The sequence below is a fragment of the Nuphar pumila genome, chromosome 16 (genome assembly GCF_984573655.1).
Source record: "Nuphar pumila chromosome 16, dmNupPumi1.hap1.1, whole genome shotgun sequence".
Taxonomy (NCBI): domain Eukaryota; kingdom Viridiplantae; phylum Streptophyta; class Magnoliopsida; order Nymphaeales; family Nymphaeaceae; genus Nuphar; species Nuphar pumila.
In genome coordinates, this window is record NC_143264.1 from 37,249,436 (window position 1) to 37,268,472 (window position 19,037).

Sequence of the window (19,037 nt, forward strand, 5' to 3'; positions counted from 1 at the left end):
CTAAATAGAGCTGTTGGACTGTGCCCAACAGCTCTATTGAGTCCTCTTTCAGCTGTGTATATAAAGGGGTGCAGCCCCTCTTGTATTTTATTCCAAAGCTTCTTAAGCAATTGGTTTTTCATATCAATAAAGAATACATTTTTATTTTTATTTTGTTTCCAGTTATACCCTTTTTAAGGGTTATGCTTTAGTGTCATTCTTGACACTTGCCCTTGTTAATCTAAGCTCGTGTTTCGAAGATCCCCATTTCATTTCAACTTTCCCAATCTTCCACTTTAGATTGGTGATCTTCAATGGCCTTCATGCGGGCATTTCCTTCAAGAGCTTTTTCTTGATCACCATCCATCTTAGTTAGTTGGAGTTGTGATTCCGGAATGGTGCACATAACATATCCCCAAAGTTTTTTACCTTTGAGGTTGTTCTCCATGGCGGCGGCCCACATCATGTAGTTGGAGCCATTGAGCTTGAAGGAGAGATCAATCTTTTGTTCTCCTTCCATTTAATCACTCACAAGAGGACAAACGAAGAGAGATACAACAAGAAAAAAATTTAGCTACACAACTAGCTATATTAAGAAGAAGAGCATACACAAGGCTCTGATACCATGTAATGAAATATGCGGAAAAACAAAGAGTGCGTTAAGCACTTACAATATCCACTAATGAACAAACAAAAAGGGCTAACACCCAAACCCACAAGAGACAACACAACATAAAAATACAAATGTCTCTTATTGAAAAGAGAGAGAGCTCTCAAGAGTGAAGAATACAAGAGGGGTTCACCCCTATATATACACAAAAAAAGTAGGAGGGGTGGCTTTAGGCCTTAAAAGGAGAGCCACCTAGGGGGCTCCCCATGGAGTCGTTGGGAGCCCCCAACGATCACAAATGTGACCGTTGGGGGGCCCATCGACTCCATGGTGGGGCCCCTTATGTGGCCAAAAATAAAAAACAAAAAAAGATAAAAATAAAGTGCAAAATAATTACAAAAAATAAAAACAAAATAACAAGTACCCCTATCGGGTACTTGCGAAATGTCTAAAATACCCCTAGTGGGTATATTTAGACAATATATATATATATATATATATATAGATTACACATGTATTTTAACAGCATGCAGCGATAAGGTACAAAGAATGACTCGATGTGTGAAGCAACATGTCGAGCGAAAAACAATCACATAAGTTGCGCATGAGGTACGAAATCGTACCTTGATCATTGTAAGTAGTAGCCTATGCACGTAAAAAGTGTGACGGTAAATTTAATGACATAAAGCAAGGCTCGATGTGTGAAACCACACATTGAGTTAAATAAATGCGTAAGCAATGCACGAAACACAAAATTGTACCTCGGCTAAATAAATCATATAAGCAGTAGTAGCATGTGCACGTAAAAGCACGACAGCAAAGTAAATGACATAAAGCAATGCTCGATATGTGAAACCACAAATCGAGCTAAATAAATGCGTAAGCAAAAGGCTGTGCACGTAAAAGCGTGACGGCAAAGTAAATGACATAAAGCAATGTTCGATATGTGAAACCACATATCGAGCAAAATAAATGCGTAAGCCTTTAAAGACCTATGCTCGAAATCGTCAGCAAGTTCAACCATCTCTGAGATAGGAAAAAGTTGTATACGAGGACAAATGGCGGAACACTTCTAACATATATGTATACGTATATACATATATATATATGTGTGTGTGTGTGTGTGTGTGTGTGTGTGTGTGTGTGTGTGTGTGTGTTTAACTCAAGGACGCAGTTTTGTGTATCCTTGTTCATTTAAATTTAAGTCATTTACTTTGCCACTGCGCTGATACATGCACATGCTACTACTTACACAATTTATTTAGCCGATGTACGGTTTCGTACATCGTGAACTGGTTACATAATTTATTTAGCCGATGTATGATTTCGTACATTGTGTTTCGCTTATGCAGTTTATTTAGCTTAATGTGTGGTTTCGCACATCGAGTCTTGCTTTATGTCATTTATATTGCCGCCACACTGTAATGTACACAGGCTTATGTTTTGAAATATATGTATTATGCCACTGCGTTGTAATGTGCACAAACTTATGTTTTGAGATATATATAGTATATATATATACATATATATAACTTTGTAAGGTACGTAATTTTGCGTACTCCTGCCTACCTTGCATTACACTTGCTTTTAAAGACGCAGATTTGTGCATGCTCGCCAAGTCTTTAAAGAAAAAGAGGATTCATGCGAGATTCCAACACTTGTAATATTCGTTGTTTCGTGTAACAAAAACGAATATCGAGTGGTTGCATATTCGCAACCAAGTCTTTCCCTCAACCCTATGTAGCCCTAAGGGATACGTACGGTCCTTTTGTTTTGATATCCGAAATGACTCAGATATCCCCAGTCTAAAACACAAGATTTTGAGATTTTCTAAATAAAGTTAAGGTTTCTTTCTGAGAAATCGATACCCCTTTCATCGTAGCAATACTATCAGACATGTGCGACATGTTAGTACTATGATGATTAGATGAGAGGTTCATGGCCACCTCGTAACATGCAAATTGCATAATTATATAAAAGTGGTAATCATATAAATGGTGATGATCGCCTTCATAGGCAAGATGCTCGAGTTGGTTTCAAAGGCCAGAGTATGTCGAATTAAACTAAAATGGTTATATCATTTATTTCACAACACAATAGAGTTGGGGTTTATTTCTGAAAAACCGATACCCCTCTTATCGTAACGGTACTATCAGACATGCATGGCATGTTAGTAATACGATGATTGGATGAGAGGTTTATGGTAACCTCGTAGCATGCAAATGCACAATGATGAAAGATAAATCACATAAATAGTGATGATCGCCTTTACAGGCAAGATCCTCGAATTGGTTTGAAAGACCAAAGCATGTAGAATGGGTTGTCAATTAAAATAGAACCTGACATACCCATTCGTCTCTTTGGTTCTGTCAAGAGAGAGGATAGGATGATACAAAACCTCTGATAGACATGTTAACAACCACCCCTCGGGCAAATGACTCGGTATCCCCAATCATCGGAGTTAGGGGATGAGACTACAAAAAATTATCCTAGTTGGTAAATCCTATGGACTTCTACAGAAGTGGGATGCATCATTTGCCACGAATGCCTTTGGAGAATCCTCTCTCGGTCATTGGTCGTCCCTTTAGGAGTAGACTCAGCTAGCTGTCCGGAGTATCAAAACACAAGGCATAACAAACCCCCGGGCAATCTCAGTTGTTTCTACGTTTCTCCTATGCATACCCTTAGGACAGTTAATATCGAAGCAAGATTATCATGCACATTTTATTTATATTGAATTGCATATCACGTATGGATCAACGCATATGTTAGTTTTGTTCTAAATTGCTATATCTATGCACCTACCAGATTTTTATTGATCTAACCATGTTTCATGAGTACAAGTGATGATTAGGTCGGTACATCAAGCAATGGCAGGATGGCATGATGATATCAAGATGAAACTCTTTCCCTAACGTTTCACTCATGAGGACATTTTCGTAACTTGGTATAAGGGTTTCTTTGAAAATCTCACTTCTTGTATAAATTTCAAAACCTCGTTTTGAATATCTTTGGTTTCAATGAATGTACGGAGTTACAAATCTGTTGTGTAAAGGAAAGGTTTGCAAGTAATGCGCCGAAGGTCTGTTGACTTGTTATTTCAAATTACCATTTTTCGTTGAATTACTATTTAAAACTCTAATAAATGAATGATTACAAGGCTTTCAACATTTTCCTAAAAAGTTACAAGCAGTGTTGTTAAAAGCGCGCCTTGAGGCGCAAAAGGTGCGCCTCACCTTGAGGCGAGACCCTCTGCGCCTCAAGGGCCTAAGGCATGAAGAAGAAGAAGAAGAAGTTATAAAATTAGTTTCTCAATTATATATGTTATATATTTAATCTCAATTATAAATGTTATTTATTTAATTAATTATATAAATTTGTGTGTATTTGTGTGGAAAACAGAGTGTAAAAAGATATACATACATGTTAGGACATTATATTTTGTTGTTAATCCTGTTATGCTATGTAGTTTTTTTTCAAAGCTATATAATTTGTTTCTAAGTTATATAATTAGTTTCTCAATTATATAATTAGTTTCTCAGTTATATAATCAGTTTTTTAGTTACTTTTTTATAGTTTTTTTAATCCTGTTATGCTGTGTAGTTTTTTTCACAACAATATAATTTGTTTGTAAGTTATATAATTATTTTCTCAATTATATAATCAGTTTCTCAATTATATAATCAGTTTTTTCAATTATATAATTAGTTTCTTAGTTACTTTTACATATTAATCTCTTATTTTTTAGTATTTATTTGAGATTTTCTATTTCTTATTGGTTGTTGCTTTATGAATAAATCCTTTTTTTATTTATTTTTATTTTTAAATATTTTTTTAGAATTTTTTTCAAGTTTTCAAAAAAAAAATTGAGGCTTACGCTTTGCACCTCGAGGCTTACTTCTCGCCTCAGTTTTTGGTGGAACGCCTCCTTCCGCCTCAACGCTTTTCACAACATTGGTTACAAGTTGGTGATTTTGGGGGCATTACAGTCCAGATCCATATTAACTTGGAACAAATGGAGCGGATCTAGTCTGATCCAATCCAGAAAATGTAAAAAACAATGTTGTGATTCAAACTCATGCAAATGAGAGAATGAATCTCATTTGCACAGCTAACCAAACATCAAAAAATAAGCCATGAGAAAGGGAATGCAATTTGCAATCACATTTGGGGTGAATTTACTCATATCTCATGTGATTTCAAATCACATATTCCACCTTGTGATTTGGAATCGTATGTTTCCAAATGAAGCCAAACATACCCTAGTGATGAGATTGATATAGAGCCATGGCCCAAACCATATCTGAGGGGTTGTAGTTACTATTAGAGTTAAAATTAAAAAAAAATTACTGTAACAAGGGTGATGCCTTCTCACCTCCTCTTTAATGTAATGTCTCAAAGGTATGGGTGCATGTGAAAGTATGGAAGGTACAACACGAAAATCTTTTAAAATGTTCATACAAGGTTGTAACTACACACACACACACACACACACACATATATATATATATATATGGGAAAATATATAATTGTTTTGTACCATGATACCATACAGTGGTGCACACTCTTGTTTGTATAGATCTAGTCACCAAATGGTAAATCTAACAACCATCCAGATGTGTTTAGCATAGTTTATTTACTATATTGGAAGGTTTTACCATGTCTAATACACCATAAGATTCTATTTTTGAGATGCTGAAAATCAACTGCTCACAATTCATGAAAATAAGGGTGGTTTAAAAATGACAAAAAATCATATTCGAGTCCATTTTAAGACATGAAAATAATAAATAGAATGTGCTAAACAAGATCCAACAGTTTGATAAGGGGAAAAGAGGGGGAACAAAACCATATTTCATCACCCTCACTTCATTGCTCACACTCAAGAAGAGCAAGAAGATGGAGGAGAAAGAGGAAGAAGAAGAACAAGGGTAATGATGGATAGGGGCATCTCTCTCTCTCTCTCTCTCTCTCTCTCTCTCTCTCTCTCTCTCTCTCTCTCTTCTTCTTCTGTCTTTGTTGCTGCCCCCAGGTGAATGGTGGCCAGGAGTCACTAAGTGGGCTGGGGTTGGAAGGGGGTAACAAAGGGTCTCATGTAGTTCGATAAAGGGGCAGGACTAAAATGTTCCCTCCCCTTTGACCCTAGTCAAACTGTTAAAGAAAAAAGTTGTGGGTCAGGCTTGCATTAGGTTCGACCCAAACCATACCTGGAGCTTACCTGGTACTCATATCCATGTCAACTCCACGTCTCCATGTTACCTAGCATAAATTTGTATGCTTTGCAAGAAAAATAATGCAATGAGTAAAAAAATCCTCACGCAACACAAGGAAAGATATACGGTTACATCAGCAGTTGCATTAATGATGCTAACAATAGTAGCTACAAAAATAAAAGAAAATAGGAGAGAGAGAGGACCGATTTTGCATGGAGGGATCCTACTACTATTCTGGCACCATGCAATGATTGCTAAGATGGAAGGAAGACAACACAAAGAGAGAGAAAATATGCAGTCTTCTTTCATGATTAACAAAAACAACAATAAACATTTAAGTCATACTAATTGTAATTCATAAACACCCTTCACCAAACAAGTAGTTACAAAACAAGAAACACCACAACAATTAAAACCAACAAAAAGAAACAACAAAAGAGCACCAGACAAATTAGTGAAGACAAGATGATGAGATCATATCATCATCATGCTGGCATCGCAATGGTAAAGCATATATCACCACCACATGTTGCATTAGCCAAAGGTAAAACATTAATGGTTAAGATTTCAAATAATAAAAATAATAATAATAATAATAATAATAACAACAACAACAACAATAATAATAATAAATAATAATAATCTCAGGAACTCTACTTAGAGCACAAACAAAAATACACATTCATGGCGCATTAGATCCTCTGGGAAGCACATAATTGCAATATATCTGTCATAATTCCTACTAAAAAATCAAATTCATGTGGAAAAAAGACTACCTTGATTATAGCACAGATTGCCACCTTCATAAGCTAAACTGTCCCAATACTCTCCTATAGCAAATGCAGGCTTTGAAGCTTCAATATACTCTTTCACATAATGACCTGAAAATCCCCTGCAAACAATGAAGTTGTAACTAATGTTCTGTTTTTCGATAAAAAAAAACTCCTGTTCAAACGGTGCAGATGATTGATACCATGAATAACAACAGAATTAAATCATTAAATTGAAAACAGAAGCATATTAAAATGTTAAAAAATATCATGCACCTCACAAAATCAAGTCGCCATCCATCAAAACCGATATCGTTCCGCAGCCAATTCAACCAACCCTTTATATCCTTGCGTACGAATTCCTGTGAATGATCTATATTTGGAGCTGCATGAAAGATATCACCTGCATCAAACATGAACAAAGAACTTAAGATACAATCTTTGTATCATGACAAACATAATGATCAAATACATTATCATCCTACTCCATCCACATGAAAGTTCTCATTACTACACGGAAAACCTTGAATTGGCTCTTTCAAAGTAAAAATGAAAAGCTTTGGAAGTGATGCATTGATAAAGTCATAGTCACAAATATTGGTCGCGAGTATGGGTGCCAATGGGTGAGATTTGGTTTGGACCTAGGTGGGACTGAACCCGGATCTGATTTGAGGTGCTGGTACCGGTTTTGATTTCGGGTCTAATCATGCTCACGATAAGAGAAACCATACCAGGATCATATAAGGATTGCATGAACCAGACCCGGACGATACCTGGTAAAATAATATTTTATCTTTTTTACATTAAAAAATTGCAGATCTTAATTGGAACTTCGATCGGGCCCGGGTCTGGTATGAAATTTCACAAACCATACCTGGATCCATATATTAATCAGACCCTTTGAGTCAGACCCGGAGTCCAATCGGACCTCCTTCTTTATCACCAAACCATAACCCTATAGGGTCTAGTACGAGTGGGATCTCGGTCAAACCCAGCCCATTGACACCCCTAGTCTCGGCTATATCTTGGCAAGGAAAATTCTCGGGATAATATAGGTTTAGTTGATAAATCTTGGGAAAATCTCAGAAAAATCTTGGTGCTTGCAAATTAAAAAATAAAAATAACAAAAAAAAATAATAAAATAACATGTTTACATAATAAAATAAACATACAATAAAAGAACACAAGTAAAAAATATGAAAGAAAAAAGAAAAACCCTATTTAAGAGTTGGAAAAGAAATAAAAAAGTAAAAGTAATTGAAAATATCACAATATTATAGTGATAATATCCCTGTAAAATTATTTTTTGAAAATACTACGATATTTTTACCTATGTAGTTAAAATCCCACCTAGACCACATAGGCTCAAGTCTAAAGCCTAAGAATGCCAAATGCCTAGGCAAGTACCTAGGTTGGGGGAGGGAACCAAGATTGTTATTTTTACATCTGTTTTTATACTACTTTAAACTTTATTGTTCAAGAATATATGAGAAGCACCGAACCCTAGGTAGAGAGAGAGAGAGAGACGACTGTTTAGAAAAGAAGAACTCGTTCATCATATTAGGGCTACTCTCTATGTTAAATAGAGAGATGCCAAAAAGGAGAAATTACATATACGCCCCTCATTAACTTAAAATTTCAAATAACCTCTAAAAACCTCTTACTCTCAACACTCCCCCTCAAGCTGGAGCATAGATATCAATCATCCTCAGCTTGTCAAATCATTTTGAGAAATTTGGTCTAGCAAAAGGCTTTGTAAACATATCTGCAACTTGGTCCTTCGACTTTAGATATTTGGTAGAGATATAACCAACTTGAACAATATCTCTTACATAGTGACAATCAACCTCAATGTGCTTTGTTCTCTCATGAAAGACAGGATTGTTTGCTATATATGTGGCAGCCTTGTTATCACACATCATGGTCATAGGAGAGGAAACCTTCACCTGAAGGTCATGAAGAACAGTACGAACCCACATCAATTCAGCAGTTGTTTGGGCCATAGCCCTATATTCTGATTTTGCACTCGATCTAGAAACCACATTTTGCTTCTTACTTCTCCATGAAATCAGGTTGTCTCCCAAAAACACACAGAATCCTGTGGTAGATTTTCTATCCACTATAGATCCTGCATAGTCAGCATCAGAATAGGCCACTATCTCCAGATTACCACCTTTCCTAAACAATAACCCTTTTCCAGGATAATATTTTAAATACCTGAGAATCATTATAGCTGCATTCCAGTGTACCTCAGTTGGTTTGTCCATAAACTGGCTAACTTTGCTTACTGCTAAAGCAATATCTGGCCTGGTAACAGTTACATACAGTAGCTTCACTACTAGTGAGCGATAGCTTTTGCTATCAACCGGTTTTGACCCTTCTTCAAACAACTGAACTTTATGGTCCATGGGAATATTTGTTGGTTTAGCTCCCAACATTACCGTTTCCTTTAATAAGTCAAGAACATACTTCCGTTGAGACAAAACCATCCCTTCACGGTTCCTGGCAACTTTTATACCCAGAAAGTATCTGAGTGAACCAAGGTCTTTTGTAACAAAGTGTTTTTGAAGATGAGCCTTAGTGGCTTCAATATTTTCCACATCGTCTCCTGTAAGAATGATGTCATCCACATATACCACCATAACAACTATGCCTGAGTTAGTTTTCTTGATAAATAGTGTATGATCTGCTGCTGACCTGTTGAAGCCAAAGCGTGACATCACTTCAAACAGCTTTTGAAACCATGCACGAGGGTTTTGTTTCAAGCCATAAATTGCCTTTTTCAATCTACACACCTTCTGACACTCCCCCTCAACCTCGAAACCTGGAGGTTGTTGCATGAAAACAGTCTCAGATAGATCCCCATATAGAAATGCATTCTTCACATCTAATTGACATAAGCTCCAACCATGATGAACAGCTACAGAGAAAACAAGACGAATGGTGCCCATTCGTGCAACAGGAGAAAAGGTTTCAAAGAAATCAATACCATATGTCTGAGTATATCCTTTTGCTACTAATCTGGCCTTGTACCTTTCAATAGATTCATCTGATTTGTACTTTATTGTATATACCCATTTGCATCCAACAATGTCATCATCCACTGGGGGATCAACTAAATCCCATGTATGTTGAGACACTAAAGCATCCATTTCTTCTTGCATAGCCAGCTTCCAACGGTTATCTAGCTCTGCCTGGTGATAGTTCAGAGGAATCGTTTCAGCAGATAGGGCTGAAATAAAACTTTTCATCTGATTTCCAATTCTGACATCAGAGACAAAATGAGATATGGGATATAAGGTACATTGTCGTGTCCCCTTGCGTAGAGAAATTTGCCTGTTATCATCATCATGAAGATCACTGTTGTCAGTAGTACTTACCTCAGGAGAAGAAGATGGTGGAGGCACGGGCAGAGATGGAGCTCTACGTACATCTACCAATGGAGGATTATTAAATCGTGAAGAGGATGAAGTTTGGTTAGGTACCAAGGGCACAGATTCCAAAGGAAAAGGAGGTATAGGTAAGGAAAAAGGGTCAGCTGGACCAACCTGCAGTGGGGAACCGGAAGTAAAGAAATATGGAGTGGATTCCAAGAAAGATACATCCGCACTGACATACTCTCGGCGAGAAATAGGATCATAACATCGATATCCCTTTTGATTTTTTTGGATAACCTATAAATATGCATTTTGTAGCTTTAGCAGATAATTTATCACATCAGGACCAAGTTTGTGTACAAAACAAACACATCCAAATATTTTTGGTGAGAAAGAGAAGAGTGGGCATTAGGTTTTAGGATATGTAATGGAATTTGATCACCCACAGAAGATGAAGGCATGCGATTGATCAGATAACAAGCAATGGTAATCGCATCACCCCAATATAACGCAGGAACATTGCATTGAATCATAATGGTCCTGGCAACATCAAGCAGGTGCTGATGTTTTCGCTCAGCCACCCCATTTTGTTGCGATGAATAGGCACAGGAAGTTTGGGGTTGAATGCCATGATCTTGGTAAAATTGTAACAGAAGTTTTGATTTAAACTCAAGAGCATTATCAGTGCGAACAATCTTGACAATAAATTCAAACTGAGTTTTTATTTCAAGAATTAAGGATTTGATAATACTTGAAACTTCAGATCGTTCCTTTATTAAAAACACCCATGACAACTTAGAGAAGTCATCAACAATAACAAGATAATATGGACGCTGAGTCCTAGTAGGAATCTTACTAGAACCCCATACATCTGCATGAAGAAGTTCAAAGACTTTATGACTAGACTGACTCTGACTTAGGAAACGAACTTCGATGATGCTTGCCCAACTGACATGCTTCACACTGAAATGATATAGTGGAAGGAATTTGAGGAAAGACAGAACAAAGCTTTGACAATGAAGGATGACCAAGACGTCGATGCCACTGAACAAGACTGGATGAGTGTTCCACTGCCGCATGAACAGTCCCCACTGAATGATGTAGGTAGTAGACTTCATTTTCTTCATAGCCTCCACCAATCTTCTTCCCCGTCAGCAAATCCTGAAAATGACAACCCATCAGATCAAATATCACTCTACAGTTTAATTCTTTTGTAACAAATCCTGAAAATGACAACCCATCAGATCAAATATCACTCTACAGTTTAATTCTTTTGTAAGACAGCTAACAGATAGTAAACTTTGAGGAAAATTGGGAGCATGAAGAACATTTTTCAACTGTAAGAAGGAGGATATAGAAATGTTTCCCTGACCAACAACCGGTGAGGAACTCCCATCAGCTAATGAGACTCCTCGATGAACAGTAATATCCTTTAGATCTGAAAAAACAAGCGAATTTCCACACAAGTGTCTGGATGCACCAGAGTCAATAATCCACTTACTGTCATTTGGAGGAAGATGATTCCCTGTTGAGTAGGCAACACCGGCTGCAGGAGGGGTGGAGCTCAAGGGGCGAAGAGCTATCAGCTCATCATATTCAGCTCGACTGAGGGTGATACTGTCACTTGCAGAGATATTATCATGTACATTTGTTGCCTCAAGTGTAATTATATTTGCTTTAGGAGCATATGACTTTGATGAAGAACTGGTTGGCCGACCATGCTTATCCGAGCAACGATCTTCGAGATGTCCAGATTTTCCACAGAATGTACATTGAAGCTTTCCTCTGCCTCTCATACCTCGTCCTCTGAAATTCTGAAGATTTCCATGCCCATAACCAGAGGAAACAACTAGAGCAGATGACTGAGTCACAGGCTAAGATTATGGAAGAGAGATCGCAAGTCTACTCAGACGATTATATGCATCAGCAAGAGTAGGTAGATCTGATCCAGTCAGCATTTGGACTTTTGCAACAGAGAATTCTGATGATAGACCTGTAAGAAACCGAGCAACCATAGTCTGTTCTTGATGATCCTTTTGCTTCGAGCAACAAAGAGGTCTGTGAGCATTGAGTCTTTCAAACGCAGCCTTGACGAAGGCATAATACTGGGCCATGGTCTGATCTCCCTGCTGTAAATTATATATCTCTTGTTCAACTTGCAGGATACGACTCACATTAGTCTCTTGTGAGTACGTATCTCGAAGATTGTCCCACATCTGTTTGGCTGTATTATAGTAAATTAAACCATCTGCAATATGGGGTTCGACACTGTTCATGATCCATGACATACCTATGTCATTATCTTCATCCCAAGTAACATATTTTCCCACTTTTTCAGTGGGTTCGTCTTCCAACAAAATATGTTTTCTACGATGTCCAGATACCGACATCATAAAAGTTCTGGACCACCTGGCATAGTTAGTTTCATTCAACCTTACAGAAGAGTCGTACGAGAAGGGATTGGCAAAAGCCTTATACTCCCCAATATGTTTAATTTTGTAATCACATTTCGAAGTTTCAGCCATACTGAAGATTTAATACTATTTCAGCTGTAAAAAAAAAATTCACTCACTTGAACAGCAAAATTTTGAATCACGCGTCAGCCAATATGTCAACCAGCAGCTGTACCCAACACAGAATGCAAAGACAGTAATGGACAGCAGCCCATAAACAGGGATATTTTCCAACACAACAGGGAATCACGCCTACTGCCCAACACAGAATCCCATGACAGCAGAAAACTTTCACATAAACAGGGACATTTTTCAACACGGCAGGGAATCACGCCTGCTGCCCAACACAGAATCCCACGACAGCAGAAAAACTTTCACATAAACAGGGATATTTTCCAACACAGCAAGAAATCACGCATGGCCTGCTGCTTCCACGACTTGAACACAACTGAACACGCTTCTTTCACAGCATAAAACAAAATCACGACATCTGAAATCATATTGACAAGTGTTGTAAATCACGACAGCTGCTGCTCCCAGACAAATAAAGCACGACAGCCAAAAAGGAGGAATCTCATTACTTCAGGGGACATGATAAAAAAAAACACAACAGCAGCACATCTCGAGCTCGATCACAAATAGCAGCATATGAAAAGAGATTTTCGCTGCTCCCAAACCCAAAAATCACGGCAGCTGTTTCAAAGAATATTGGTGGAACTCGATGGTGGAACTCGAGGGCTCAAGGGTTACGGCTGCCAGACTTGAAGGCACACACCCACGATGTCTCTTAGATCTGATGACAGATTTGGGTCATGACCATAGTCAGACACCAGATCTGTTATCAGATCTTACAAAAAAAAATTATAATACACACCTGGTTCCAATGTTTTTTTTTCGTTGGTGTAACTCAATTGCAGATTGATCACAATCGAACAATCGATCACGCTCCCAAGATCAGTGCTCTGATACCATGTTCAAGAATATATGAGAAGCACCGAACCCTAGGTAGAGAGAGAGAGAGACGGCTGTTTAGAAAAGAAGAACTCGTTCATCATATCTTGTCATATATATTACTGTGAATGTTATATGTATTGTCTTGTCATATGATGGACTCATTTATTCTTGTATAGAAGAAAGCAAGTGAATGTTATAAATTGTTTTGAACTTGTATGTCTTGTTTGCTTGAGAAATATATGCGTATGATGTACGGTAGGATGGTCAATGAGATTTTGACCAACCCTTACACAATTATATCTAGGGGGTGATATATCGATTCATGTGCTGAAAAATGCATGACTTTTATCGTGTGCAAATCTCGAACTACGTAGGAGTTATGTATGTTGAGGTTTAGTTGCTTAATATTATGAAATGTGCATGTTCATATGCATGCATAAAACTCATGTTTTGTTTACGCATGCTTCGAAGTTCAATTTACGAAGTGCAATGTTCTTTGTGGCGATGATATGATGTGTAGGATAATATGCTTATATATGATATGATTTAAATGCCACGTGAAATGAAATTATGAATGCATGCGATAAATGTTTAAGTTCAATAGTGAACTTTGGTTCATGAAGCCTTATTGGATAAATGTGCAATTTTATAATTTTAATGCCATATAAAGTGATGTATGATGTGATGCTTTGATTGTATACATGTTTATGCTTGTGTTGATGGCTATCGACCCTGAAAGTGGGCAATTGTATTGATGCATGTATAACAATAGTTTTCACTAGATATGGTACCCGTTGAAGAACTGTTCCCAAAGGATTTTCTATGAGGGCGTGCATAACCAGATCAGGTAATTCGGCTAGAGCGGTAAGTCTCTATGAAGAAGTGCATTGTAATAAACGACAAAAAAAAACTTGGATTCGGGTCGGATCAGGACCCGGACCCGGACCCGACCCGAACCCGACCCGACTCGGACCCGACCCGACCCGGACCCGGACCCGAAAGGGAGGCACCGCCTCCTGTGCCTTTTGAAAACAGTGAGGCAGGGGTTTCAAAGAGAACCCCCGCCCCCCTTCTTCCTCTCTCGGTCTCTCTCCCCTGACTGACTCTCTCCCTCGTTCCTCCCTGCGGCCACCGACGTCGGTGACTCGCCGTCGGCCACCGCCTTCATCCCGTGTGCTACAAGGAGCTGACAACCTCAGTCGCCGGTGGCCGGCCACCTCCTTCCTTCTCTCTGCTGCGAAGACGCCGGCGACCCACCACCACCGCCTTCCGCTCCGGCGACCCCCAGGTACGCACCCACCTCCCCTCCTCTCTTCTTTTCCTTCTGCCTCCTCTTCTTCTTCTCCGTGAGAGACCAACTGACAGGGGGGTAGAGTGTAACGCCCCAAAATTTCGACTTGTGATTTCGAAAACCTTATCGAAAAACCTTTCAAAGATTTAAAGTTTAATATTTAAAAACAACAGCGGAAGACATTTAGAAAGGGACACAAGTCAACAATCCTGGGTACGTTAGCTGAAAAACCATCATTCACATGTATAACATCTTAAAGGAATTTAAGAAATAAGGCAATCGATTAAAATCTGCAGTTTATTACAAAATGGGTCTTTTATTCCAAAGTTTAATAAATCTAAGAAAAACTCCAAAAAGTCCCAAAGCTAAGCCGTCAGCAGAAAGAAGATGAATCTTGATCCATGTTGCACCACGCCATCGGCTGCCCGTAAGGTCCTACTCCTCACCTACCCATGAAATTGGTCAGTTTTACAACAAACCAGTAGGTGCACGAACAGATAAGTAGAATGAAAATAAAACAAGATATTCATGAGATAAGCAGTTATGATATTTAAGCAGTTAAAACAATTGTAGTCTATTCTAACAAATGTAATAAGTGCAAAGAGAAGCAGTGTGAGTCTCAGTCATCTATATCTATTCATGAATATATTATTTAAGTTCTGATATTAACTGGCCTATGGGTACGCACAGACGCGAAACGTAGAAACAGCCGAGACCAATCCGGGGGTTTATTATGTTAGGTGTTTTCATTAACCCGGATGGCTGACTGAGTCCGCTCCTAAGGGGACGGTCAGTAACCAAGAGAGTAAATCCCCAAAGGCATTCGTGGCCCATGGATGCATCCAACTTCTGCAGAAGTGCCTGGGAGTTACCACCTAGGATAATTTATGGTAATCCCAATTCCCCTAACTCCGATGACTGGGGAAAACCGAGTCTTTTGCTCGTGGGGTGGTTGTTAACAACCTGTCCATCGGAGTCTTTGTACCATCCATCCTCTCCCTTGATGAACCGTGAAGATCGGATGGGTACGACGGGGGGTTTCTTAACCGCCGTCCCATCCTACATGCTCTGGTCCATTAGACCCACTCGAGCATCTTGCCTGTGAAGGCGAAATGGTCACCATTTTATGTGATCTCAGCATTTTGCTAATAGCATTCATCGAGGTTGCCACAACCTCATCATCCCACCATCGTAACCCACTTGGGACGTACTTGTCCAAAAGTACGATCGTACCTTCCTAGAGGTACAACTACGATGAGAGGGCAACATAATGGTTTATGATTTCTTTTGGTTCCTATATGACATGTTTTGCTTTTCTGAGCAATTGGCCTGTGGAGGCCGATATTACCATATCAAAATCAGTAAATTATAGATTTCACCCTTCAATACCCTCCATGATCTTACATAAAATTCATACCGTACCTGCCTTTAAGGTTTGGTTATAATGGCAATTGCAGTGGTTTTGAGTCTCTTCACAAAATCTATCTTAAGTATGCAGTTTCAAAGGAACAAGCATGCATAATAGACAATTATGAGTTAAGTAAATGTACACGTAAACAGGCATGCCAAGTAAACTACTTGATTCTTTCTAGAATGAGTCTACCCAAAGAATTTACATTATGCAATTTCAAAAGAATCACAAAGAGTAAAACATGGATCAACACATACTTCTTCAGATACGCAAATATGCAAAAATAATTATTCTATCTCAGAAGTCTTATTTTATTTAGTTCATACATACTATTCATGCGACTTTCCCCTACCTCGGGATGTCTTGCAGCTGCGTGCGTCTACGCGTGTAGATGATACGAGGCTCAGGCCGCGGAGCCAGAGCGAGGGTCCGATGCGAGGTCTGCAACAGTGCTACGTTAATTATCATGCGGAAAGTAAAAGAAACAATCCTGCCTACAGGAAAAAAAAAGAGACAATAGGGGTGTGCCCCTACTGGCTGAAATCAGGAAAGCGACAGGGGGCGAACCCCTGCCTGCCGACAACAGTGGGGCGACTGGGACAGAGCCCCTGTCGAAAACAGCGAGGCGACAGTGAGGCCAGCACGAGACGGCAGGGAACCAGCCCCTTGCCGGTAGCATCGATGCGGCAGGGGGGCAGCCCCTGCCGACAACCCAGAAGCGGCAGGGGTTGAGCCCCTGCCGACAGCCAAAAGATGGCAGGGCTAGCCCCTGCCGACAGTGTGAGGGAGAAAGCTCGAGACGGGGGGGGTGACAGGGGAACAAGCCCCTGTGTGCCGAGAATCAAGGGGCAGCAGGGGAGTATCCCCTGCCCTCCCAGAAGCCAAGAGGCGGCAGAGGACGAGCCCCTGCCAGCCTAGCAAAACTAAGGGCGACAGAGGCATTGCCCCTGTCAGCCGAGCAAGACAAAGAGTGACAGGGGCATTGCCCCTGCCAACCGATCAGTACAAAGGGTGACAGGGGCATTGCCCCTGCCAGCCGAAATAGGAAGGCGGCAGGGGCATTGCCCCTGCCAGCCGAAACAGGAAGGCGGCAGGGGCACTACCCCTGCGCGCCAAAACTTTAGAGGCAGCGGGGCTAGCCCCTGCCTGCCGGGAATCATGAAGCGGCAGGGGCACTGCCCCTGCCTACCGATGATCGGGGGGGGGGGGGTCGCAGGGGGACTAACCCCTGCCAGAGAGAGTGAGGGCTTGGGACGGGGGTGACAGGGAGGGCACCCGACCTCCCGTCGGTTCCCTATCACCCACCGAGGAGAGGGAGTGTCGCAGGGGCCATTGGTCCCCTGCCGGCACTCCGGCGCACCCCCAGAGGGAAGAAGGGACGACAGGAGCCTTGCAGGCCACCTGTCGGCCCTTTGGTGAATACCGGAGAGGCAGGAGGGCACGGCAGAGCTGTACGCTGCCTGCCGGCCTCCCGGCGAGGTGACGACGAGGGGGGTGTGAGGAAAAGAAGAGGGAGGAGAAGAGAAGAGGGAGGATGGCATACCTGGGAGCGGTGGCCAGCGTCGGCGACGTGCGCAGCAGGGAGGATACCGGCGTGGAAGGGGGGCGAGGGCTGCGAGAGGGAGGAGAAGAGAAGAGGGAGGCGTGATCCCCCCCCTCGCCCTCCATCCTTTCTCTTAAAGCCGCAGGGGGGCACCCGAAAGGGGAAACCCTCGATGGGTTTCCTTATCCAGCCCAGAACGAACGGGGAGAAGGGGGGGGGGGGAGTGCGGCGCTCGAGACCCTGCGTCGGGTTACGCAAAACCCTAAAATAAGGGGCCCGGGTCGAGTCCGGACCCGACCCGGCCCGGGTCCAAACAGTTTTTTTTTTTTTTTTAAATGGGATTTTACATAGAGCCCCCTGCTGTCGCCTCTCATCGGCAGGGGGTTACCCCCCTGCCTTTCTCAGGATCGGCCGACAGGGGGGCTGAGCCCCCTGTTGTCGGCAGGGGGACTCCCCCCCTGTCTCTCTCTTTGGGTCGATTGACAGGGGAGCAGAGCCCCCTGTCGTCGCCAGGGGGCTCCGCCCCTTGTCACTTGTCGTGTTGACAGGGGGCTCCTCTCCCCCTGTCGCTCTTGTTTCACCGGCACTCGGTCCACCTTTTCGGCAAGGGCTTTTGCCCCCTACCTTTTTGTGGATTTTTCGGTAGGGGCAGAGCCCCTACCTCTTCGTGGTTCTTCCGGCAAAGGAGGGGCTCGCCCCCCTCCTATCTGTTCTCTTTGTTACGGCAGGGGAGGGGCCGAGCCCTCCTCCCTGCCTCCTGTTACGACAGAGGAGGGGCCTGCCCCCTCCTCTCTGTTCCCTCTGTGAGGGGCACGACCCCTCCCTGCTTCTGTTATGTCAGGGGAGGGGTCGAGTTCCTCCTCCCTGCTCCCTGCTCCCTGCATCCCCTTATGGCAGGGGAGGGGCTGAGCCCCTCCCTGCTCCTTGTTGCGGCAGGAGAGGGGGTCGAGCCCTCCCTGTGCCTCTTTTCTCGTTAGGCGGGGGCATCGCCCCTGCCTTCGCTGTTTTTCAGCAGGCCGGGGCGAGCCCCCTCGCCTCGCTTTTCCCTGGCATCAGGCGGGCCTCCGTTTGTTGTTGACAGGCAGGGGCTTTGACCCTGGCTCTCTTCTATTTTGTCAGGCAGGGGCGCAACACTGCCTGCCCTCGCATTATGAGGGCAGGGGTGCAGCCCCCTTGCCTCCTCGGAGCCCGCTGACAGCAAGTCAGCAGAGGCTCACAGCCCTTGCCCCTGCTTCTTGCGCTTATAGCAGGTGCGCATGTGCACGATGTCCCTGTCTCTGCTTCCCTTACGTCAGGACGGCGATAGTGCCCCTGACTTCCTATTTTGGTATTAGCTTGCCAAGATCGTTACTTTTGCAGCTCATACGACAGGTCCCGCTCGCGCTCCGCGCCCGAGCCGCCAATCGCGTACATCCGCGGACGACAGCAAGCTTGTA

At 41.8% G+C, this 19,037-nt stretch overlaps 1 protein-coding gene across 2 annotated transcripts in view; it reads right to left on the reverse strand.

Moving 5' to 3' along the window:
- The window catches only part of LOC149813180 (uncharacterized), a 152,779-nt gene that overhangs the window by 25,553 nt on the left and 108,189 nt on the right, over window positions 1-19,037 (reverse strand). For both annotated transcript variants that reach the window (XM_089992187.1, XM_089992186.1), the window contains exons 10-11: window positions 6,849-6,975; window positions 6,579-6,694 (exon numbers count right to left, since the gene is read on the reverse strand). In XM_089992187.1, coding sequence (XP_089848313.1) covers window positions 6,579-6,694; window positions 6,849-6,975 — 243 coding nt within the window. The remainder of the gene's footprint in view (window positions 1-6,578; window positions 6,695-6,848; window positions 6,976-19,037) is intronic.